Source organism: Oncorhynchus gorbuscha, linkage group LG24 (genome assembly GCF_021184085.1).
Source record: "Oncorhynchus gorbuscha isolate QuinsamMale2020 ecotype Even-year linkage group LG24, OgorEven_v1.0, whole genome shotgun sequence".
Classification (NCBI taxonomy): Eukaryota; Metazoa; Chordata; class Actinopteri; order Salmoniformes; family Salmonidae; genus Oncorhynchus; species Oncorhynchus gorbuscha.
Genome location: NC_060196.1, coordinates 19355801 through 19380426, shown reverse-complemented (window position 1 = coordinate 19380426; position 24626 = coordinate 19355801). Strand labels below are relative to the sequence as shown.

Below are 24626 nucleotides of genomic sequence, written 5' to 3'. Positions count from 1 at the left end.
GACAGTCACTTAACAATAGTGCATCTAAAACTTAGCTCCAACTAAATGTCTAACCAAATGGAGTTGAGTAGCAATGACTGTTGGCGGAGTGTACCATCACCGACAACATCTAGACTCAAGTAGCTATCAGTTGGTAGGTCTACTTGTAAAAATTTCCATTCTTTAAATTAACACTTTTCTTGTACCTATATTTGTCCTGTGTAACTATGAGCTTTTCTTTGGGTGCTGAAATCTGTCGTTTTTGATAAAATTATAATTTTACGTGACCTCTGACAAGCTAGCCGTTGTTTGTTGATGGAGAAGTAGCAGCCCATCATTACATGGCAGATTTTTTAGTTTTGGCAAAACGGCATTTTTTAAAATAAAAAAACATAGATTCCAAATTCAACTGAAAACACTATAACAATCAGAACAATCACAGGTAGGATACGCCCCCTTGAGGGGACCACCCCTTTATGGTTGATCATTAACTGTAATTTAGGCACTGGCTAGCCCAGTTGGCTAACTAGCAACTTCACAAACAGAATGTCTGAGATGAAATAAATACTAGACAGATTGTTAGCATAAGCTAATGTCTGCTAGCATAGCTAGCTAACCCCCAGTTAGCATGATTAGGATTATGGTTAGGGTTCAGAGTTCAAATAGGGGCCAGGGTTAGGATTAGAATAGGGGTTAGGGATAGGGTCAGAATAGGGGTTAGGGTTAGGTTAGGGTCAAAACAGGGGTTAGTGTTTAGGGTTAGGTTAGGGTCAGAAAAAAAGAAGCATTTTATTAAATTAAGAAAAATCTGTCAATTTCTCTTTTTAGCTTGTTACCCTAAACATGGTCATCATCCATCAACAAATTATTTTCAAAACGTTGCTTTTTTCCCAGCAATTAGACATTGATCTTAGGGGGGCATCTTACCCCATGGCACCCTACACAGTTAGTGTTAAACAATGGATATTTATAAAAGGTATTAATTGGTAGTGCACACTTGAAGTTGTAACTTCCTACTCCATTGGAAAACAGATTTCACCACCCAAAGAAAAGCATGCAGTTACACAGGACAAACATAGGTACAAGGAAAGCATTAAGTATTGACTAATAGTGACTAGATGCACTGGTGGTACACTCTTCTGGGCTCATCGTACTATAACCTTGTATCCATGTTACAGGGATCTAAACTATAGCTACTTTGTCTGTAAATTGACAGTTGTCTGCTTACTGTATGGTTCATTGCGCCATCTTGGTCAAGGTGTTATTATAAAAGACAATGTGTTCTCAATGACTTGTCTGGTTAAACAAAGGCTCACAAAAAATCTACTCCTGATCACATCTTGACACAGATGACCATCTGTATATTATTATATATCACACAAACAGACAGAACCATAGACCACACAAGCTATAAAATATTACATAGCAATTCTGTATGCAAGGTCCTTGCAAATACTGTACATTACATGAGTACAGTGCAAGGTAAAGGTCAAAAATAGGTACATGATAAATACAATGAAAAAGTCAAGAAGAGTATGTTAAGAATGTCAACAGGACTCTTTATTCAGTCCCAGACTAACTTGGTGTGTGTGAGTGTTGAGAAGTCTGATGGTTCTTAGTGCCAAAAAATGTATGAAGTCCTGGGCCCATATTCATAAAGTGTTTCAGGGTAATGGTGGTGATATGGGATCAGTTTTGGTTTACAGATCATTATTTCTATAATTACACGGACAGAGGGATCCAAAATAGTCTCTCCTACTTTCTGAATAAGGCCCGTTTGTTCTTACTTAGGCCTTAGGAAACGTCAGCTGGATGGTATCCGGGTGTATTCAGTGTTCTGAATATGTGAGGAGTGGCCAAAAATGTGTTGTGCTAGAGTGAATGTGAATCTGTCACTCAGGACAAGGACAGTGATGCTCATAAATGTGGTCGAAGCAACTGTTTTTATTTGATTAAATATGATTATGAAAGTTTACCATGAGTGAATGTGTCAAATGTTTCCTGACAATAAGTGCAGCCAAATATCATAATAACATTTGAAGAGAATAGACATGATCCACGCGACTCTCACTCAAAAGCTTTTAAGTTAAAAACATGTAATTTTGTCTATCAAATTATTACAACAGCTACAGATAGATGGGTTGGCTGACAACATCATGAAAATGATGTGCCTGCATCGATGTGGCCAGAAGGCGTGCATTGGTGTGATTCTGAATGGTCAGATAGCTAGCAACAATGACAAGAAGCTGCCATGAGGGGAATCGTTGGTGGTTTGTTTCAGCTCATTGTAATCTTGTTATTGATACCATGTCTTGTTTTTAGGTGTTTTGACAGATGTCATGTCCATGCTAATATGGCTGAAATTTGCTAGCTAGCCAACAACTGTAACAAGAGACAACAAGTGCTCATTGTGCAAATGTATTTATGTTTTCAATGAAAATTTGGATACAAAATATAATTTACACGTTGTCAACAGTCTAAGCCAACCCTGTTTGTTTTGCCCCATAGTTGCACACGCATCGCGTAAACCCGTCTATACTGATAGCAGTACACTGATGGACAGTCCTGGGCCTTAAGATGCTTTTGGGAAACCAGGCCCTGGTAGAGATGACACACTCAAAGCACACCACCCCCAGTTTAAGCATTTTCCAAAATGGTAAAGGTAGAAGAAAGGCCGAAAGAGGCAGTACAGTTACCTTTTAATAGTCCTACTAAATACTATACAGTTGGAATTTAGATTCGGACAATTTAATTTAACCCAGTGGCAATATGAGATTTGTTTTAAAATCAAAGTAGTCACTCCACCTATTTTTTTTAGGTTAACAGCTGAGGGATGGGACTGTAACCACTCTCAAATTCATAACTGGGCCATGGATGCCTGAACTGACCATACATTTGATCAAAATGTTAGCTTATATGTTTTGACGATATACAGTGTTTGTTTGCAATGTTAATGGTTTATATTCTGGGTTCTGATGGGGGGGGGTGTAAAACAGTTAAACTAAGCTCACGAACCATTGCATTTGTAAAATAATTATGAAAAATAAAACACTAATATATCTTGATGTGATAAGTATTCAACAGACTGAGTCCATACATGTTAGAACCACCTTTGGCAGCAGTTGCAGCTGTGATTCTTTCTGGGTAAATCTCTAAGAGCTTTGCAAACCTGGATTGTACAATATTTGCACATTATTCTTTAAAAAGTTCTTCAAGCTCTGTCAAGTTGGTTGTTGATGATTGCTAGACAGCCATTTTAAAGTCTTGCCATAGATTTTCAAGACAATTTAAGTCAAAACTGCACAGATAACACTGCTACTCCTACTGCTCTCTCTTCGTCCGCCCACGTGTTCTCGCACACCCCGAGAGCTTCTGGTCAGCGGGGTGGTGGCATCGGGATCCTTATCTCTCCCAAGTGGTCATTCTCTCTTTCTCCCCTTACCCATCTGTCTATCGCCTCCTTTGAATTTCATGCTGTCACAGTTACCAGCCCTTTCAAGCTTAACATCCTTATCATTTATCGCCCTCCAGGTCCCCTCGGAGAGTTCATCAATGAGCTTGATGCCTTGATAAGCTCCTTTCCTGAGGACGGCTCACCTCTCACAGTTCTGGGCGACTTTAACCTCCCCACGTCTACCTTTGACTCATTCCTCTCTGCCTCCTTCTTTCCACTCCTCTCCTCTTTTGACCTCACCCTCTCACCTTCCCCCCCTACTCACAAGGCAGGCAATACGCTCGACCTCATCTTTACTAGATGCTGTTCTTCCACTAACCTCATTGCAACTCCCCTCCAAGTCTCCGACCACTACCTTGTATCCTTTTCCCTCTCGCTCTCATCCAACACTTCCCACACTGCCCCTACTCGGATGGTATCGCGCCGTCCCAACCTTCGCTCTCTCTCCCCCGCTACTCTCTCCTCTTCCATCCTATCATCTTCCTTCTTTTCACTCTCATTTAGGTTAGTATTGTGGAGTAACTACAATGTTGTTGATTCATCCTCAGTTTTCACCTATCACAGCTATTAAACTCTAACTGTTTTAAAGCCATATATGACCTTATGGTGAAATCTGAGTCAGGAATAATGCTTTTATCTTTATAGTGACTGGGTGTATTGATACACCATCCAAGGTGTAATTAAGAATGTTGCCATGCTCAAAGGGATATTTAATGTCTGCTATTCTTTTATTACCAGCCTACCAATAGGTGCTCTTTGCGAGGCATTGGAAAACCTCCCTGGTCTTTGTGGTTGAATCTGTGTTTGAAATTCACTGCTTAACTGAGTTACCTTACAGATAATTGTATGTGTTGGGTACAGAGATGAGTTAGTTATTTAAAAAACGTGTTAAACACTATTATTGTACACAGTGAGTCCACACAACATATTATCTGACTTGTTAAGCATATTTTTACTCCTGAACTTATTTAGGCTTGCCATAACAAAGGGCTTGAATACTTACTGACCCAAGAAATGTTGAAAAACATGAATCCACTTTGGCATTATAGGGTATTGTAATCCATTTTAAATTGACTGTACCACAACAACATGTGAAAAAGATCAAGGGGTGTGAATACTAGGAATATATCAAGTTCCAATCCTAGGTGGTGTGTTCCTGGTGTCAGTCCTGTAGAGCAGTGTTTGTGGTTCTTGGGATCATAAAGAACCTTGGTTTCTGACACACACACCACAATTCATCACACACACATAGACACACAGAGCCACATGTACACAGTGACAGACAGACACAATCATACAACCTAAAAAAGGCAGATGTCAGCAGAATGATATCTGTCTGTGGTGTTCTATTGGACCAACGGTGCACCAGTGACACAGACACAGACACACAGGTTGGTCTCTCTCTAGTCTCAAACGCTGTGAAACCACTGGATGGCTTTGTTCCAATACACTTAATTGGTTTCCTTTCCTTCTTTGTCTCCTTTCCTTCACAACAGCTGATCTGACAGGCCTCGACAGGTGAAATGCACTGGTGGATCTCTTTTCTGTGCTCATATCTAATAGTGGTGAAGAAGGAAATAAGACTAGGAAAGAAAGACTTGAGTATTGGGATATACTTGAATGTCAGGGGGAGGGAAGGAGGGAGGGCAAAGTTAATCAGAGGGGTGTCTGCGGGGAGAGAGGTTACTCAACAAAACAAATAAACCATTTGTTTACTTTTTTGTTCTCTCTTTATTATTTCTATACTAGTGCTAAATTCATTATATTCACTGATGATGAATATTATTAGTATTAAATTGTTGTTATTATTGTCATGGATATTCTTACACAAGGACACTCAAAGTCAATCTTAAATGAATCATTGTTTATTGTCAGTGTGCTGGAGAGGTTCCAACCAACTCAATGCACCATTGTACACGTGTCAATCAGGAGCTCTGCAGTTGTCGTATTTACGACTGTACACAGACAAGTTATATTTGCATGATTTAGCACAATTAATTATTAACATTTTATTTCTTTCATGTGACGACCAATACCTCAAGAGGCTTCTTTCTCTCTAAGCTGAGACCTTGAAACTGAGATATCTTTTGTTCTTTCTCAAACCATGGTCTGGGCGTACCGCCAAATTGCAGCTACTAATAGTGAGAATTTGTACAGTCAGAGACTTGCATGAACACAGAAATTGGTTATTAGAACAGCACATGAATAGAAGACCAAAATTTGTTTTAAGAAAAGCACAAACATTAAAATTCCCATTACATTATTATTATTATTGTGTGTGTTTGTTGTCTGTGTGTACACTTTTGTGTTTATGTGTCTGGAAGTTTATGTTCTATTGTTTCTCAGTTTCAGGCTACGCACCTATTCGTTTGTGTGATTTCCCTCTTAGTTATATGTTTGATCATTTCAGTTTGGTTAAATTTTCTGGAGTTGAGAATAAGGCAAATCTTCACAGACAAATGTGCAGGTCATTTTTTTACATTCCAAGCCACATTTTGAGAGAGTAACATTCATAACAGGTCATTCAGCCTGACATGAAGATCTGCTTTATAGCACGACTGACAATTAACGGCAATGTTCCCGCGGTTGAGGAGACTGCATTCACAATAAACACTGAATATGTGAGATCAATCGGAAATGAACGTGGATCTTACGTGGATCTTCCGTGATATTTAAGCGATACAGAATCCAACCCAGAATCTGTTAGCTCTTCATGGGCAGATACGAGAGAGGATAATATCTATCATGTTCTTTATGATGATGGGGGGAGGGTGGAGGGCATGGGGAAGGTGGTGGCTAAGGGTCATCTCCCAGGCGTCTATCAGCAAGATATCCAGACCCCTGAACATGGCCCTGAGCACCCCGTCCAGCTGCAATGAGTACCAGTCACTATTGTACAGGCTCACCTCCGGGTCCAGGGCCTGGAGGTTGGCTGAACGCAACACCACCATGGTCCCCGGAGCCCGGTCCAGAAGCCGCACCATCGCCCGCCGAATGTGGCGTAGTCGGCGAATGTAGACTTGCACAGGGAAGGTGCTGAAATGGGACCATATGCTAATAAACACCACAGTGTTCGACCCACCAGTCAGGCCATCCAGTTCGTTAGCTACATAGCGCATCTCACTGGCAATGACATTGGTGAAGCGGATTGGAGGACCGTGGCAACGGTACCTCAGAAGGATATTATGGGTGCTGTCCACCGCCATGTTGGGCCCCACATTCTTAGGACTGTGAAGGTTAAACTGCTTCAGCTCTGTGACAACAGTGGAGGGTTGGGAGTTGGAAAGACAGAAGAGAGAGTTAGAAAGCACTTGAGGCAGCAGAGTGAGAGACGTCACATTACTTGCAGAGAGCACTCACCTGGTAATAAGTCGTTGAGGTACTCAAACCACTGTCTGACAGTAGAGTCTCCGTACATGTACACCACCTTGCCCTTCAGACACTGAGTAATGGCAGACGAGTCGTTAAACTGGCGTATTACACCACCAGTCAGCGCTCGCCATGACCCTTGGAAGTAATACCCGGAAGGAGTGATTCTGGTAGGTTCCATCTTCATGCTGCTTCTCTCCATGTCTGCTTTGTCTGAAAGAGGAACACAAGCATGATGCACCAGCTAGCATCATCACTTTGCAAGTACACAACACAATGGAAACAAAGGTGCTGGCGCTTCCCTGCCTTACATTACTGTAGATGCAGTAGTGGGATGGAATACTATCCTGCACACGCAGAACCTCTCCAGGGTTGAAGTATACAGCCACGTGGCAGTTAATAGCAGCTAGTTGAATAGCAGGTAGGCTGGCAAGGAAGTACAAAACCAATAAACACACCGTTTTACTGTAGCATCTCCTTGCTCGCCTACCTTTTTTCTCAGGCAGCACAGTGACACTGTCAGACCCTGAAGGGTGAATGTGAACTTTGATGTTTACACCACTGAGAAAAAAATGAATAAATACACAGCAGTTAATGTTAAATAAATACACTGCAACAAGCAATCTGATACATCGGAAACAAAGTCTGTGATTAAATGAGACACACTTTTACACTCATTCACTCACGTACGGTACACCTTACAAACCTCTGGAAGAGCAATGCCTCTTTGTTGGTGAGCGGACCTTTCACATAGCCTCCCGTTGCATGGTTGATCCGTGTGTCACAACTCAGCAGCTTGGGCTTGTAGCAGTACCAGGGCTCCTCTGTGTGTGCGTCTGTGTAATTGCACAGCGGCTTCTGGCTTGTTGGCAGACACAAGTTACATACAGTTGTCTGGGACAGTTTTCCAGAGCGGAAGAGACTCTTAAAGAAAACCCGGTCGGGCCGTTCCTCTCGTAACCGTCGTAGAACATGAACTGCCTCACTTGGATGAACTAGTGTCATCTCCACCTGTGCAGAACCTTGCCATAGTAATGGGAAAATGGCAGAGTAGGTCCCATTCCTGTGGTCCAGCACCTGTCCTGCTACGCCTGCCTCCAATTCAGAGGAGTGCAGTCGGGCCAGCAAGAAGTCTCCACCATGGCTCTTGGGATGCCCCTGAAAATCGTACATCTGGACAAAAACCTCCAGCTGGTCTCCCACATACCACTCACTCCTGCCCCTTGCTGGCAGGATCACAAAAAAGCTGTGTGCAGGATCACTGGTGTGGTCCAGGGACACATTCTCAGAATGGTGCATAGGCTCTGGCCAGGCGATGGACTCCAGGAGGTAACGCTCTTCCAGAGCCTCCTCGGGTGAGGGCTCCTGGCCCAGGAGGCCACAGTAGCTATGGTTGCGGTCCAGAGGAAAAGGGGCCTCTGAAAAGAAAGCTGTGTGGATGCTGCTCTGGAGCTGGTATAATGTTGATACTGTTTGGCAGTTCAGATTCTGCTAAGGAGAAAAGTAAAGGTCACTAAAAGGCATGCTGCATAAAGTGTGACTTTTGCAGAGCGTGCAACGCTCCCATTAATTTGAATGAAAACTGGGCGTAAACAGCACGGCTCGATGAGAGGTAAAGGAGGTAGATGGTGATGGAAGCAATGTGGAAAGAATATTATTATAATTTTGTATTTTTATTTAACTAGGCAAGTCAGTTAATAACAAATTCTTATTTACAATGACGGCCTACCCGGACGACACTGGTCCTATTGTGCGCCGCCCTATGGGACTTCCAATCACAGCCGGATGGGATACAGCCTGGATTCGAACCAGGGAATGTAGTGACGGCTCTTGCACTGAGATGCTGTGCCTTAGACTGCTGCTCCACTCGGGAGCAATAAAGGAGGTTGGACTTGTTATGAGTGCAGATGGCTTCCCTTACCTCCAGAACGTTGATGTTGTTTATCAGGAAAAATAGGCCTGACAGGGCCAGCAGGAAGAAGACACAGACATATTTGGACAGGCTCCTCCACATGGTGCTGTCCTCTGTCAATTCCCCTGATGTTGACACAAAAAAGCTGTTAACAATTCGGCAATGTGCAGAAGTAGAGCAGAACTAGAAAATATGCATTACTTTAGCTTAGGCGGATAACAGTCTCGTGGAGCACAGAGTGCCTTGGGTTCAAATCCTGTTCAGTTACAATTGGGCTGCTGAAGTTGGGTAGTAATATATATATATATATATATATATATATATATGTACACACACACACACACACACACACACACACACACACACACACACACACACACACACACACACACACACACACACACACACACACACACACACACAGTACCAGTCAAAAGTTTGGACACACCTACTCATTCCAGGATTGTTCTTTATTTTTACTATTTTCTACATTGTGGAATAATAGTGAAGACATCAAAACTTTGATGATTTTTGGTACTGAGGAACAGACCTCAGAACAGCCTCAATTTGTTGGGACATGGACTTTACAAGGTTTGAAGAGTTCCACAGGGAGGCTGGTCCATGTTGACTCCAATGCATCCCATAGTTGTGTCAAGTTGGCTGGATGTCCTTTGGGTGGTGGACTATTCTCGATGCACACGGGACATAGTCGGGGTGCTGAAGTAACCCCTGATAATATATGTACAGTGGGGCAAAAAAGTATTTAGTCAGCCACCAATTGTGCAAGTTCTCCCACTTAAAAAGATGAGAGAGGCCTGTATTTTCATCATAGGTATACTTAAACTATGACAGACAAAATGAGAAAACAAATCCAGAAAATCACATTGTAGGATTTTTAAGGAATTTATTTGCAAATTATGGTGGAAAATAAGTATTTGGTCAATAACAAAAGTTTATCTCAATACTTTGTTATATAACCATTGTTGGCAATGACAGAGGTCAAACGTTTTCAGTCTTCACAAGGTTTTGGCCCATTCCTCCATGTAGATCTCCTCTAGAGCAGTGATGTTTTGGGGCTGTTGCTGGGCAACACGGACTTTCAACTCTCTCCAAAGATTTTCAATGGGGTTGAGATCTGGAGACTGGCTAGGCCACTCCAGGACCTTGAAATGCATCTTACGAAGCCACTCCTTCGTTGCCCGGGCGGTGTGTTTGGGATCATTGTCATGCTGAAAGACCCAGCCACGTTTCATCTTCAATGCCCTTGCTGATGGAAGGAGGTTTTCACTCAAAATCTCACGATACATGGCCCCATTCATTCTTTCCTTTACACGGATCAGTCGTCCTGGTCCCTTTGCAGAAAACCAGCCCCAAAGCATGATGTTTCCACCCCCATGCTTCACAGTAGGTATGGTGTTCTTTGGATGCACCTCAGCATTCTTTGTCCTCCAAACATGACGAGTTGAGTTTTTACCAAAAAGTTATATTTTGGTTTCATCTGACCATATGACATTCTCCCAATCTTCTTCTAGATCATCCAAATGCTCTCTAGCAAACTTCAGACGGGCCTGGACATGTACTGGCTTAAGCAGGGGGACACGTCTGGCACTGCAGGATTTGAGTCCCTGGCGGCGTAGTGTGTTACTGATGGTAGGCTTCGTTACTTTGGTCCCAGCTCTCTGCAGGTCATTCACTAGGACCCCCCGTGTGGTTCTAGGATTTTTGCTCACCATTCTTGTGATCATTTTGACCCCACGAGGTGAGATCTTGTGTGGAGCCCCAGATCGAGGGAGATTATCAGTGGTCTTGTATGTCTTCCATTTCCTAATAATTGCTCCCACAGTTGATTTCTTCAAACCAAGCTGCTTACCTAATGCAGATTCAGTCTTCCCAAGCCTGGTGCAGGTCTACAATTTTGTTTCTGGTCTCCTTTGACAGCTCTTTGGTCTTGGCCATAGTGGAGTTTGGAGTGTGACTGTTTGAGGTTGTGGACAGGTGTCTTTTATACTGATAACAAGTTCAAACAGGTGCCATTAATACAGGTAACGAGTGGAGGACAGAGGAGCCTCTTAAAGAAGAAGTTACAGGTCTGTGAGAGCCAGAAATCTTGCTTGTTTGTAGGTGATTAAATACTTATTTTCCACCATAATTTGCAAATAAATTCATTAAAAATCCTACAACGTGATTTTCTGGTTTTATTTTTCTCATTTTGTCTGTCATAGTTGAAGTGTACCTATGATGAAAATTACAGGCCTCTCTCATCTTTTGAAGTGGGAGAACTTGCGCAATTGGTGGCTGACTAAATACTTTTTTGCCCCACTGTATATATTTTGGGGTTAAAATATATATTTTTCATCACAAAAGTAGTGCACTGAGCCTTTACTACTCCTGTATGAGTGGCCCAAAATAGTAATCAGCAGCACACAAAAACATTTCAGCACCCCCAACATCTTCCTGCGACCATGAAAGGGGAAACTGTTGAGCGTGAAAAATCCAGCAGCGTTGCAATTCTTGACACAAACCGGTGTGCCTGGCACCTACTACCATACCACCGTCTGAATGGCGCACATACACAATCAATGTCTAAAGGCTCCTTCTATAACCGGTCTCCTCCCCCTTCATCTACACTGATTGAAGTGGATTTAACAAGTGACATCAATTATGGATCATAGCTTTCACCTGGTCAGTCTGTCATGGAAAGAGCAGTTGTTCTTCATATTTTGTATACTCGGTGTATATCAGCAAACACTGTTTTAAAATTGTTTGAGAAAATGTACATAAATTAATGAGGTGGAAAGAACCAATTTCGCCAGGCATCCCTATTTGGAATAACCTCACCGTACCTCCAGCGTTTAATGATAACACCTTTAAATCCTGTTTCCAAAGTGGCATCATGATTTTTGAACATGTGCACTATGATGGATTTGGATTATCCAAGGCCGTTCTGATTTTAGTTCAGAAATTTTATTCAATCGCGTCGTAAGTCGCTCTGGATAAGAGCGTCTGCTAAATGACTTAAATGTAATGTAAATGTCAACAAATTGCCGAATGAAACTGCCACGCCAAAGAATTTGATTGCCAAGTTATATCAAGGGCTGAATTAAACTCTACCTGGTGGTTGAGAACCTGTAAGGAACAAATGGCAAACAAGAATTGAGAAGATAATTTATCATACCCTCCTGCCAGAATGCATGTAATGCACCCAGAAATGTCGCATGCAAAAAGCACAGAGGAACCCTATTACATAAACTATGCCCGAATTTCATTCGCTACTGGCAGTTTGATGCTGATTGACATCTCATTTCACCTCTTCTTGAAATAAATATTTATTTTGACGTTTTCAAGTCGAGGACGTGGAAGAGAGAATATTAACGTTGGTTGCGAGATACAGAAGAATAACATACAGAAGAAGACAAAATATTTCCATAGCTCCAAGAGCTCTTTTCAGGATTGTAATGAAACAGCATGGAGCAGGTCTCGAACCCGAGTTGATTTCCGCGCTTTTAAAGCCAGTGTCGTTACTACAATCCTTTCAAAGAGCGCGTTCACAGGCCAAGCACACGCACTGTCGTGGATGCGAAGTCCGATCACTTCCGACACCAATGTAAATGAAACAGGTAGGGAGCAGGTCTCGAACCCTCGACCTTCGAGCCCGAGGTCCGGCGCGCTATCGACTGTGCCGCGAAAGCATGCTCATGCAGACTCGATTTCCGCGTTTATAAATCCAGGGTCGTTACAATATTTTAAGTAAGTTAATGGAGCAAAAGGTACATTTTAAGGTTTAGCATCGGGTTTAAGTTTCCTGAACAACTTTTACGAAAGTTGAGTCGCTGTGTAAATTAACATTTAAATGAACATGTTAATTTGTAAAAGTTGTTCAGGAAACATAAACCTGATGCTAAGCCGTAAAATGTACCTTTGGATCCATTAACAGACAGTTAATCAGATAAGAGAGACCGGTTCCCAATTTAGCCTAACATTATATTTACATCTGTTTCAGTATATGAATGCTTAGTTAATGTGTGGTAACTAGTAGGCTAAGCAAGTTAACATTCAGCCATTTGAAATCCATGAACTCAGATTTTCGTACTTGAACTCAAAACGAACAATCATGTTACTCAGAAGATGACCACAATTTGCAGATAGCCTGTTTGCTATCGTAAAGGTGTAAGAAATTATAGCTAACTAAGTTACTTACTGCAGAGTAGGGCTAGCCATGATCTAACTAGTAACTAAGGCTGGTAGTTGATTTTAAGGTACAGTTATGATAATGGGGATTTGTACTTGAGATTGGACAAACATTTGGGTAATTGGATGCTTAGATGTAACCATAGACTGTCTTGTTTCTGCATAGGGTCAATTACAAATGAAAAGAAAGGGAGATATCAGACTTGTTTTTAAAGAAGCACAAACAGGCAGATCAGGTGCAAACAGACTCCAGCCCTTGCATCACCACCGGACCCCAGAGCAGCTGTCAGTGTGGTCAGACTTCACAAGGACCCAGTCTACCACCACCAGGTCAGAGCATCTACCAGGCAGTCAGTCACATGCCCAGTTCAGAATGTAAGTTTAGCTTCAGCTTGTAATAGAGCGAGAGTTGCACCCCTTCTGAAAAAACCTACACTCGATCCCTCCGATGTCAACAACTACAGACCAGTATCCCTTCTTTCTTTTCTCTCCAAAACTCTTGAACGTGCCGTCCTTGGCCAGCTCTCCCGGTATCTCTCTCTGAATGACCTTCTTGACCCAAATCAGTCAGGTTTCAAGACTAGTCATTCAACTGAGACTGCTCTTCTCTGTATCACGGAGGCGCTCCGCACTGCTAAAGCTAACTCTCTCTCCTCTGCTCTCATCCTTCTAGACCTATCGGCTGCCTTCGATACTGTGAACCATCAGATCCTCCTCTCCACCCTCTCCGAGTTGGGCATCTCCGGCGCGGCCCACGCTTGGATTGCGTCCTACCTGACAGGTCGCTCCTACCAGGTGGCGTGGCGAGAATCTGTCTCCTCACCACGCGCTCTCACCACTGGTGTCCCCCAGGGCTCTGTTCTAGGCCCTCTCCTATTCTCGCTATACACCAAGTCACTTGGCTCTGTCATAACCTCACATGGTCTCTCCTATCATTGCTATGCAGACGACACACAATTAATCTTCTCCTTTCCCCCTTCTGATGACCAGGTGGTGAATCGCATCTCTGCATGTCTGGCAGTCATATCAGTGTGGATGACGGATCACCACCTCAAGCTGAACCTCGGCAAGACGGACCTGCTCTTCCTCCCGGGGAAGGACTGCCCGTTCCATGATCTCGCCATCACGGTTGACAACTCCATTGTGTCCTCCTCCCAGAGCGCTAAGAACCTTGGCGTGATCCTGGACAACACCCTGTCGTTCCCAACTAACATCAAGGCGGTGGCCCGTTCCTGTAGGTTCATGCTCTACAACATCCGCAGTGTACGACCCTGCCTCACACAGGAAGCGGCGCAGGTCCTAATCCAGGCACTTGTCATCTCCCGTCTGGATTACTGCAACTCGCTGTTGGCTGGGCTCCCTGCCTGTGCCATTAAACTCCTACAACTCATCCAGAACGCCGCAGCCCGTCTGGTGTTCAACCTTCCCAAGTTCTCTCACGTCACCCCGCTCCTCCGCTCTCTCCACTGGCTTCCAGTTGAAGCTCGCATCCGCTACAAGACCATGGTGCTTGCCTACGGAGCTGTGAGGGGAACGGCACCTCAGTACCTCCAGGCTCTGATCAGGCCCTACACCCAAACAAGGGCACTGCGTTCATCCACCTCTGGCCTGCTCGCCTCCCTACCACTGAGGAAGTACAGTTCCCGCTCAGCCCAGTCAAAACTGTTCGCTGCTCTGGCCCCCCAATGGTGGAACAAACTCCCTCACGACGCCAGGACAGCGGAGTCAATCACCACCTTCCGGAGACACCTGAAACCCCACCTCTTTAAGGAATACCTAGGATAGGATAAGTAATCCTTCTCACCCCCCCCCTTTAAGATTTAGATGCACTATTGTAAAGTGACTGTTCTACTGGATGTCATAAGGTGAATGCACCAATTTGTAAGTCGCTCTGGATAAGAGCGTCTGCTAAATGACTTAAATGTAAATGTAAATGTAATAGATGGTTTTGTCAGATTAAGCCTCACTTTAAAATGTTGGTTGTTGATTCATGTGTGTTCTTGTTTTGATGGCCGTTGCATTTGTATTTTGATTATACACTAATGGTTCTTGTGTTATTTTAATGTAATAGATGTATCAAGGGATGACACAGAGACCTCTGACTCTGAGCAAGACAGTGAGCCAGAGCTGCTAGTAGATATCATGAAGCCCCTCCCAACTGCATGAAGCACCAGATGTGCTGTTCCAGAAGGACCCAATGGTAGGCCAGGCCTATACTTGAAACTACACATTTTAGTTAGCAGCTGTTAGTATCTAATCTTGTGGATCCATTAATTATACATTTCTATAGAGATAAGACATTTCAAGATTCAGAGAAGAGGGTCCTGTACAGCCGTGTTTGAAAACATTTCCCAGAACTGAGCATGGTATTAGGAAAAAGGCTTTCAACAGCTCCCGGTATGAGAACAATTCATGGCTTGAATATTCTGTATGCCAAGATTCAACTTATTGTTTTGCCTGTAGGCATTTTTCTCTGCCCAATACACCTGAATCTGCCTTCACATCACAGTCAGGGTTTTGTAACGGGAAAAAGGCATTGTTTAAATATTCTGGGTTTAAGCTCCATTCGAAGGCAGAGCATCATATCAATGCTATGCATGCTTGGAAACAGCATAAAAGGGCTATTGACAGCAACTCATGAATGAGGACCGGAAAAAGAAAGTGGAGGAAAACTGGACTTACATTAAAACAATTACAGATGTGCTCCTATTAACTGCCACTCAAAATATAGCGCAGCGAGGTCATCGAGAATCGGATGACTCTTACAACAAGGGTAATTTTTTGACAATCTTAGAAAAAATAGCAAAGCATAACCCTCTTATAGAGAAAAGGATGCATGCATGTGGCAATGCTAAGTACACGGAGCCACCAAATCCAGAACGGAAGTTCTTGAGGGCTTAGCTGAGATGGTGCAAAGTGAAATAATAAGAGAAGTAAAAGAACACATATATTTAGTTGTGAGGTACTATTACAACGGGGCCATCCACAAAAGCTTTTTACACTTTCAGTCAGCTGAAAGCTTAGATGCAGCAGGTCTCACAAAAATGATCATTTTTGAAAAACACGGTCTAGACTACAGAAATAATCTTGTGGGGCAAGGCTATGACGGTGCATCCGTCATGAGCGTAAATACAAGATTAGCATCTTATGTGCACTGCCTGAGGCAGTTACATTTTATTGCTCTCCTGCAGAAGCTTTAGAACTTTGTATCTGGCTTGCAGTTCAGAAAGAGCTGTATCCACAGCAGCAGCCCAGGGAACTACAGAGACTTACGGATGTAAGGTGGGCATGCAGATACATGGCATGCAGTAATCTGAGGGACAGGCTTCCAGCAGTTCTGAGAGTGCTACTACAGGACATCACACTTGAAAATAGTGGTAATCGATCAGTGGAGGCAAGGGGCCTTCTTTCTAAGATAGATTTACATTTCATAGGGCTTTTGGTTACCTTTTGTAAAGTGCTTGGTGATGCCAAATGTCTTTCTGACCTATCAAGGGCTGTGGATCTAGTAGGTGCCCTTACAGACACATTAGAGAGCTACAGAAGTTTGGCTTACTTTGGAGAACTATGGAACGAGGTTGAAGAGATTGCAGAGCACTGCAAAATAAGTGTAAAAACAGTGTGTAAAAGACAGCTTAAAACAAGCTAAAGATTTCATGACTCATTGATGATGAGCACTGTAGGACAATAGTGACCAAAGTGATGGTGAGAGCTTCCAAAGAGCTATTATTTATCAGGTGCTTGACAGTCTTACAGCTGAGCTGCAGAGGCGTTTTTCAATGAAGAATTGCGAGATAATGCAAAACCCAAAGAGTACAACATTCTTGAATGAGGAGCCTCTGTTCGCCTTTGCTCAAACTTTTGAGTCAGATTTAGAGGACCACAAACATGAGGATCATCAAACCAAGTGGCTTCTTGATAGGAGAGAGAAAAGTGGAAGGGACAGACAGTCTACTCTCCTTGATTTTGTTGTGTTTCTAGAACCTTATAAAGAGGTCTTCCATGAGCTATTTCGACTTTGTAAGATTTCTGTTGTTACACCAGTCAGCAGTTTTTCTTGCGAGAGAAGCTTCTCAGCTTTAAAACGGATTAAAACCCACCTTAGTACAACAATGGTTAATGACAGGTTAAGTGACCTCGGAATTCTCAGTGTTGAGTCAAGGAGGGCACGCTCCCTCAACATGAAGGAGTTTTTGAAACATATTGCCAATTCTCACCAGAACCGCAGAATTATGCTGTTTTAAATCTACCTAGGATAATTTGGCACTAAGGCTGTCCCTCTGGTCATGATTAAAACCTGCACTGTGTACTAATAAGTACACTGAATTCTAAAATGATATATCCAAAGGGTGTCATGTTTGTCATTTATTATCATGTCTTGTCCCTGTGCTCCCCATTCTATTCGTTTCCCTCTGCTGGTCTTATTAGGTTCTTTCCCTCTTTCTATCCCTCTCTCTCCCCCTCCCTCTCTCACTCTCTCGCTCTCTCTTCTCTCTATCGTTCCGTTCCTGCTCCCAGCTGTTCCTATTCCCCTAATCAATCATTTAGTCTTCCCACACCTGTTCCCGATCCTTTCCCCTGATTAGAGTCCCTATTTCTTCCTTTGTGTTCCGTTCCTGTCCTGTCGGTTCCTTGTTTAGAATTCACCGTGCTGTGATTGTGTATCGCCCTGTCGTGTCGTGTTTTCCTCAGAAGCTGCGTGGTGAGCAGGTGTCTGAGTCTGTCTGGTTCAAGTGCCTTCCCGAGGCAACCTGCTGTTCACCTGCTGTTCAAGATCGAGTCTCCAGTTTGTCCTCGTCATTTCGAGTGAAAGTTGTTTTTTTGTTTGTATTTACTTTACTGGATTAAAGACTCTGTTTTCGCCAAGTCGCTTTTGGGTCCTCTTTCACCTGCATGACAAAGGGTATCATGTCACACAGATGTAATTTGGTCTTGATTAGGCCAATTCCAAAACTTTTCTTTGCTATTAGTTAACATAATATAATATATATATTATAAATATGATACTGTAAATTTGAATATTGATGGGCACAAATAATTTTTAATGTCTATTTCTGCTTGATACAGTTGAAGCCTGAAGTTTACATACACTTAGGTTGGGGTCATTAAAACTAGTTTTTCAACCACTCCACAAATGTCTTCTTTAACAAACTATAGTTTTAGCAAGTCGTTTAAGACATTTACTTTGTGCATGACACAAGTAATTTTTCCAACAATTCTTTACAGACAGATTATTTCACTTATAATTCACTGTATCAAAATTCCAGTGGGTCAGAAGTTTACATACACTAAGTTGATTGTGTCTTTAAACAGCTTGGACAATTCCAGAAAATGATGTCATGGCTTTAGAAGCTTCTGATAGGCTAATTGACATAATTTGAGTCAATTGGAGGTGTACCTGTGGATGTATTTCAAGATCTACCTTCAAACTCGGTGCCTCTTTGCTTCACATCATGGGAAAATCAAAGGAAATCAGCCAAGACCTCAGAAAAATAATTGTAGACCACCACAAGTCTGGTTCATCATTGGGAGCAATTTCCAAACACCTGAAGGTACCACGTTCATCTGTACAAACAATAGTACGCAAGTATAAACACCATGGGACCACGCAGCCATCATACCGCTGTCATCTTCGTTATAAGGATCGGACCAAGGCGCAGCGTGGTATGCGTACATTCTTATTTATTTAAAGAACGAACACTGAACAAACTAACAAAATTACAAAACAAAATGTGACGCTATACAAACGAGTGCTGACAGGCAACTACATATAGACAAGATCCCACAAACACTAAAGGGAAATGGATACCTAAATATGATCCCCAAACAGAGACAATGATAAACAGCTGCCTCTGATTGGGAACCATATCAGGCCACCCTAAACATACAAATCACCTAGGCCTACAAAAACCCTAAACAATAGAAAACCCCTAGACAATACAAAAACTAGCGTACCCACCCTAGTCACACCCCGATCTAACCAAAATATAAAGAAAACAGAGATATCTCAGGTCAGGGCGTGACAACCGCTCAGAAAGGAGACACGTTCTGTCTCCTAGAGATGAGCGTACTTTGGTGTGAAAAGTGCAAATCAATTCCAGAACAACAGCAAAGGACCTTGTGAAGATGCTGGAGGAAACAGGTACAAAAGTATCTATATTCACAGTAAAACGAGTCCTATATCGACATAACCTGAAAGGCTGCTCAGCAAGGAAGAAGCCACTGCTCCAAAACCGCCATAAAAAAGCCAGACTACAGTTCGTAACTGCACATTGGGACACAGATCGTACTTTTTGGAGAAATGTCCTTTGGTCTAATGCAGGGGTGTCAAAGTCAAATGGACGGAGGGCCAAATAAAAAATTTAGCTACAAGCCGAGGGCCGGACTGTTCGAATGTTCATTGAAAATTTTTTAAATGACGCATATGGTCTAGTGAACCTAATTGAACCTACTGAAAACCTAACAAATATATTCCAATATGATCAGATAAATAAAGCAATATTTTCTTATGGCTCTGTCAGTAATCTTTAATTTTCAACAGACACAAAAGACACATTTCCTTTATATAAAAATCCCCATAACATGAACATTAAATGAAAGAAACCGGTATTCAAGGCACCATCAGTAGCCTATATTTTCTATTTTAGCAAAAGTGGGCTAAATTTACTTCAAAGAAAAAAACAATAATAGCAATTTTCTATCATCCACTCAACTGAAATATTTTTAAAATATAATTGGATTGAAATACAATAAAATAAAGTGCAAAAATCTATTAATCAAAAACAACACTTTGTTTAAGGAGAAGTAACATGCAGTGAAAACAAATATTAAACTTTAACTTTTAAACTTGAACTGAGTAAAAACTCTAAATATGTGATTGCACAGTAATGTTCACTTGTTTGAGGTTGAGGGTGATACTTGGTGGTGTCCCATCTTTTCCACAAGTTCATCAATGTTCGGGGTAAGGCTCTGAGCTGAGGAAATCCTCAGAATTGAGTGGAGGTGTTCAGCAGTAAGTCGACTTCTGTGTGATGTTTTGTTCAAGTTCATCAAAGAAAACAGTTGTTCACACAGGTATGTGCTGCCAAACATAGACAACGTTTGAGCAGCCTGGATGCGCAGCTGGGGCATTGTGTCGGGGAGGAAACGGGCGAACTCCGCAGCACCCACTGCCGCATATTTTGCCCTCAGTGCATCATTGCATTGGAGGTCAATCAACTCCATTTGGAGGTTTGGTGGTGAGCTTTCCACGTCAACAGCAAATGGGTTACCGAGCAGTTCCAACCTGCTTTTTTGTGCTTCAAAGTCAGCAAATCGGCGTCGAAAGTCAGCGGCAAGCATACCTATTTTATCAGCCAACTGTGCGCTCGGGAACGCACTGGTAGAGAGCTTCTCTTTCATGGTCTGGCAGCTGGGAAAGTGGCTCAAATTTTCTTTCCGCATCTGCGTCTCCCACAGAGTCAGTTTGGTTTTAAATGCCTTCACTGTACTGTACATATCAGAGATGACACGATCCCGACCCTGCAGCTGCAAGTTCATTGCATTCAGATGACTCGTAATGTCACACAGAAAAGCCATTTCACACAGAAACATTTCGTCTCGGAGTTGTGTTGTGTCTTTCCCTTTGCTGTCCAAGAACAGACAAATCTCCTCACGAAGCTCGAAACATCTTTGAAGCACCTTTCCCTGGCTTAGCCATCGCACCTCTGTGTGATAAGGCAAATCACCATGCTCCGTTTCTAACTCCGTCAGAAATGCCTTGAACTGGCGGTGATTCAAACCTTTGGCTCTGATAAAGTTAACTGTGCGCGTGATGATGCTCATTACATGCTCCATTTTCAAGGCTTTACCGCACAACGCTTCCTGGTGTATGATACAATGATAAGCTGTCAGCTCACCTGTCGCGTTTTCCTCTTGCATCTTTTCCCGTATCTTCCCCACCAGTCCGCTCCTGTGTCCACACATCGCAGGTGCTCCGTCGGTTGTCAAACCCACGAGTTTTTCCCAAGGCAGCTCCATCTCATTTACACATCTTGACACCTCTTCATACAAATCATGCCCCGTAGTTGTGCCATGCATAGGACGTAAAGCCAAAAACTCCTCTGTCACGCTTAGGCTGGAGTCCACTCCGCGGATGAAAATTGACAACTGGGCAATGTCAGAAATGTCGGTGCTCTCATCCACAGCCAAGGAATATGCAATGAAATCTTTTCCCTTTTTCACAAGCTGCTCTTTTAGATTGATGGACAACTGGTCTACTCTCTCGGCAATGGTGTTTCTGCTCAGACTCACATTTAAAAAGAGTTGCCTTTTTTCTGGGCAAACTTCGTCACAAACTTTAATCATGCAGTTTTTGATGAAATCCCCCTCCGTAAATGGCCGGGCTGATTTAGCGATCTCTTCTGCCAAAATAAAACTGGCCTTGACAGCAGCCTGGCCTTGTGATTTGGCTTTTTTGAACAGAGCCTGTCGAGATTTGAGGCCTCGTTTTAATTCCTCTGCCTTTTGTAGCCTTTGTTCCATGTCCATATTCTTGTTGTTGTCCGCGTGTTTCGTTTCATAATGTCGTCTCAGATTATACTCTTTCAGTACCGCCACACTTTCTCCACACAGAAGACACACAGGTTTTCCAGCTACCTCCGTGAACAAATACTCCGACTCCCACCTTGTTTGAAACCCCCGGTTCTCAGTGTCCACCTTCCGTTTTGCCATTTTTGATGGGTATCTGAAAGTTAATTTTACTGTGATGCTGACAACTGCTGTGCCAATAAATATTGAAATGAAGCAGCCTACTGCTCGGTGCGTCACCGTTGCATTGTGGGAAATGTAGTATTGGTGCGTGTAAAAGATCTGCGGGCTGCCGGCTTGCTGCGGTCTGCGGGCCGGTTCTAATAATAAATCAAGATCATCCCAGGGGCCGTAAAAAACCTTCTCGCGGGCCGGATGTGGCCCGCGGGCCTTGACTCTGACATATGTGGTCTAATGAAACAAAAATAGAACTGTTTGGCCATAATGACCATCGTTATGTTTGGAGGGAAAAGGGGGAGGCTTGCAAGCCGAAAAACACCATCCCAACCGTGAAGCACGGGGGTGGCAGCATCATGTTGTGGGGGTGGCAGCATCATGTTGTGGGGGTGCTTTGCTGCAGGAGGGACTGGTGCACTTCACAAAATAGATGGCTTCATGAAAAAGGAAAATTATGTGGATATATTGAAGCAACATCTCAAGACAACAGTCAGGAAGCTTGGTTGCAAATGGGTCTTGCAGATGGACAATGACCACAAGCATACTTCCAAAGTTGTGGCAAAATGGATTAAGGACAACAAAGTCAAGGTATTGGAGTGGCCATCACAAAGCCCTGACCTCAATCCCATAGAAGACTTGTGGGCAGAACTGAAAAAGCGTGTGCAAGCAAGGAGACCTACAATCATGACTCAGTTACACCAGCTCTGTCAGGAGGAATGGGCCAAAATTCACCCAACCTATTGTGGGAAGCTTGTGGAAGTCTACCTGAAACGTTTGACCAGAGTTAAACAATTTAATGGCAATGCTACCAAATACTAATTGAGTGTATGTACATTTCTGACCCACTGGGAATGTGAGGAAGGGAATAAAAGATTAAATAAATCACTCTACTATTTTTCTGACATTTCACATTCTTAAAATAAAGTGGTGATCCAAACTGACCTAAAACAGGGAATTTTTACTTGGATTAAATGTCAGGAATTGTGAAAAATTGAGTTTAAATGTATTTGGCTAAGGTGTACATAACCTTCCGACTTCAACTGTACCTGGTATGTCAACTTGCAGTGTTTTTTTGTCAATGACATTTTTTGTAAATAAACTATGCAATAACACACATGCTATCTTATCTCATTGGTGCTTGTGCTTTATTTTCTGAAAATATTTTAGATGTTCAACACTTATAGACCCAGATTATATATTCATGAAAACAGAGTGACCTAAGTCTCTCCAGTATATATAAATATAAGTGTGTGTGTGTGTGTGTGTGTGTGTGTGTGTGTGTGTGTGTGTGTGTGTGTGTGTGTGTGTGTGTGTGTGTGTGTGTGTGTGTGTGTGTGTGTGTGTGTGTGTGTGTGTGTGTGTGTGTGTGTGTGTGTGTGTGTGTGTGTGTGTGTGTGAGTGAGTGAGTGAGTGAGTGAGTGAGTGAGTGAGTGAGTGAGTGAGTGAGTGAGTGAGTGAGTGAGTGAGTGAGTGAGTGAGTGAGAAAGAAAGAAAGAAATTGAGCTGCAGTTCCGAGGTAGAGACACTGACTATTCATAGTATGTTAAAGAATTCTAGTGAAGTAACCCTTTTGGACCACACTATCTGCCACATTGAAGAACTCCGAGTCAAGTGAATGATCACTTCTACCTCTAATCAGCAATCATATGATTCATTCATGCTCCTTAGATGCCAGTTTAGGGTTACACACTAATTTTATGTCATGGTCTATGGACCCCCTGAAGTAGCCTTGGCCACCCCATGTATAAATCTCTAGTCCCACCACTGCCTGTGACAAATACCATTCTGCGATAATGCATATCCTATCATTGAGAAATGTAAATATTGTCGATCAATATAAGAACGTTTTGTAATCTAGGTGTAATTGCTGCTGCAAAAAAAATGTGTACCCATATTGGAAAGCTGAACTATCTAGCTACATCCCATTAGACTCTATTATTATAAAATCAAACATAAACCAGACACATTTGACAGAATTTGGAAATCGTATGTTGACCATCTGAGAGAATGTTTTGTACAGTGGGCCTTTTACTTCTGTTTCCATATTGTTTTGTGAAATCAAAAAATGGTCTTGATACCGATAATACATTTGGCTGCAAGCCACTGCAAACAACACATATATCAATAACCCGTCAAGGAACAGACAAAACTAAAATTATAGAGTAGCCCGAACTACTTGTCATTTCTTATAAAATATATATTTTCCAATCCTTGATTCCACAATCACTCTGGTCGACTCCTCTCCTGACTTCTTTTAAATGTTTAGAGCAGGAAGAGATTGAAGAATGGAGTAAGAGGAAGCATGAAAATACCAATGAAATGCAGTCTGTACCAACATGCAAAATATGTTCCTGTGGTTCTTGTTCTGAATGATTGTGTTAATTGTGCTATTATGGCTTACCGTTTATGTATGGTCCCTCTTTCTCTTTGTATAGAAGAAATACTTAACGAAGTTAATGTCCTGTCCACTGTTATTTGAAGCTGTCTGTTTGAAGAGCAATCACATGTCCTTAATAACCATACATGTTGGTATAGGGTGCAATAGGAACCAAACCAGTGTTACCATGGGCAGGGCCATTGAGAAGAAATGTTGTACTACAAAATGGAGATACAGTTGCTCCCAATGGCGCTGCGCATGCTGTCATAGAAGATTTCCATATCCCTATGTTTACAACCCTCTGAGCATGAAATATTGGCACAACTGAGTGATTTAATCATTAACCTAAAAATGGCAGATAAATAGTGTGAGTATACAGTGCATTAATAAAGTATTCAAGACCCCTTCATTTCCCCCACATTTTGTTACGTTACAGCATTATTGTAAAATGGTTTAAATTGTTTTTACAATCTACATACAATACCCCATAATGACAAATCCAAAACAGGTTTAGACGTTTTTGCAAAAAAATCAAATAAATGTAAATATCACAATTACATGCAGCAAAAAAAGTATTTAGTCAGCCACCAATTGTGCAAGTT

The 24626-nt window shown here is 42.4% G+C and overlaps 1 protein-coding gene across 1 annotated transcript; it reads right to left on the bottom strand.

Moving 5' to 3' along the window:
- Positions 1-5282: 5282 nt before the first annotated feature.
- Positions 5283-24279, bottom strand: LOC124013106 (NXPE family member 3-like). The gene is made up of 6 exons (XM_046327269.1): positions 24049-24279; positions 8724-8839; positions 7509-8290; positions 7293-7363; positions 6794-7015; positions 5283-6686 (listed from the first exon to the last, which is right to left on the bottom strand). Exons 2-6 carry the CDS (start codon positions 8814-8816, stop codon positions 6145-6147), a joined length of 1710 nt encoding a protein of 569 aa, XP_046183225.1. The 5' UTR covers positions 8817-8839; positions 24049-24279; the 3' UTR covers positions 5283-6144.
- Positions 24280-24626: the final 347 nt, after the last annotated feature.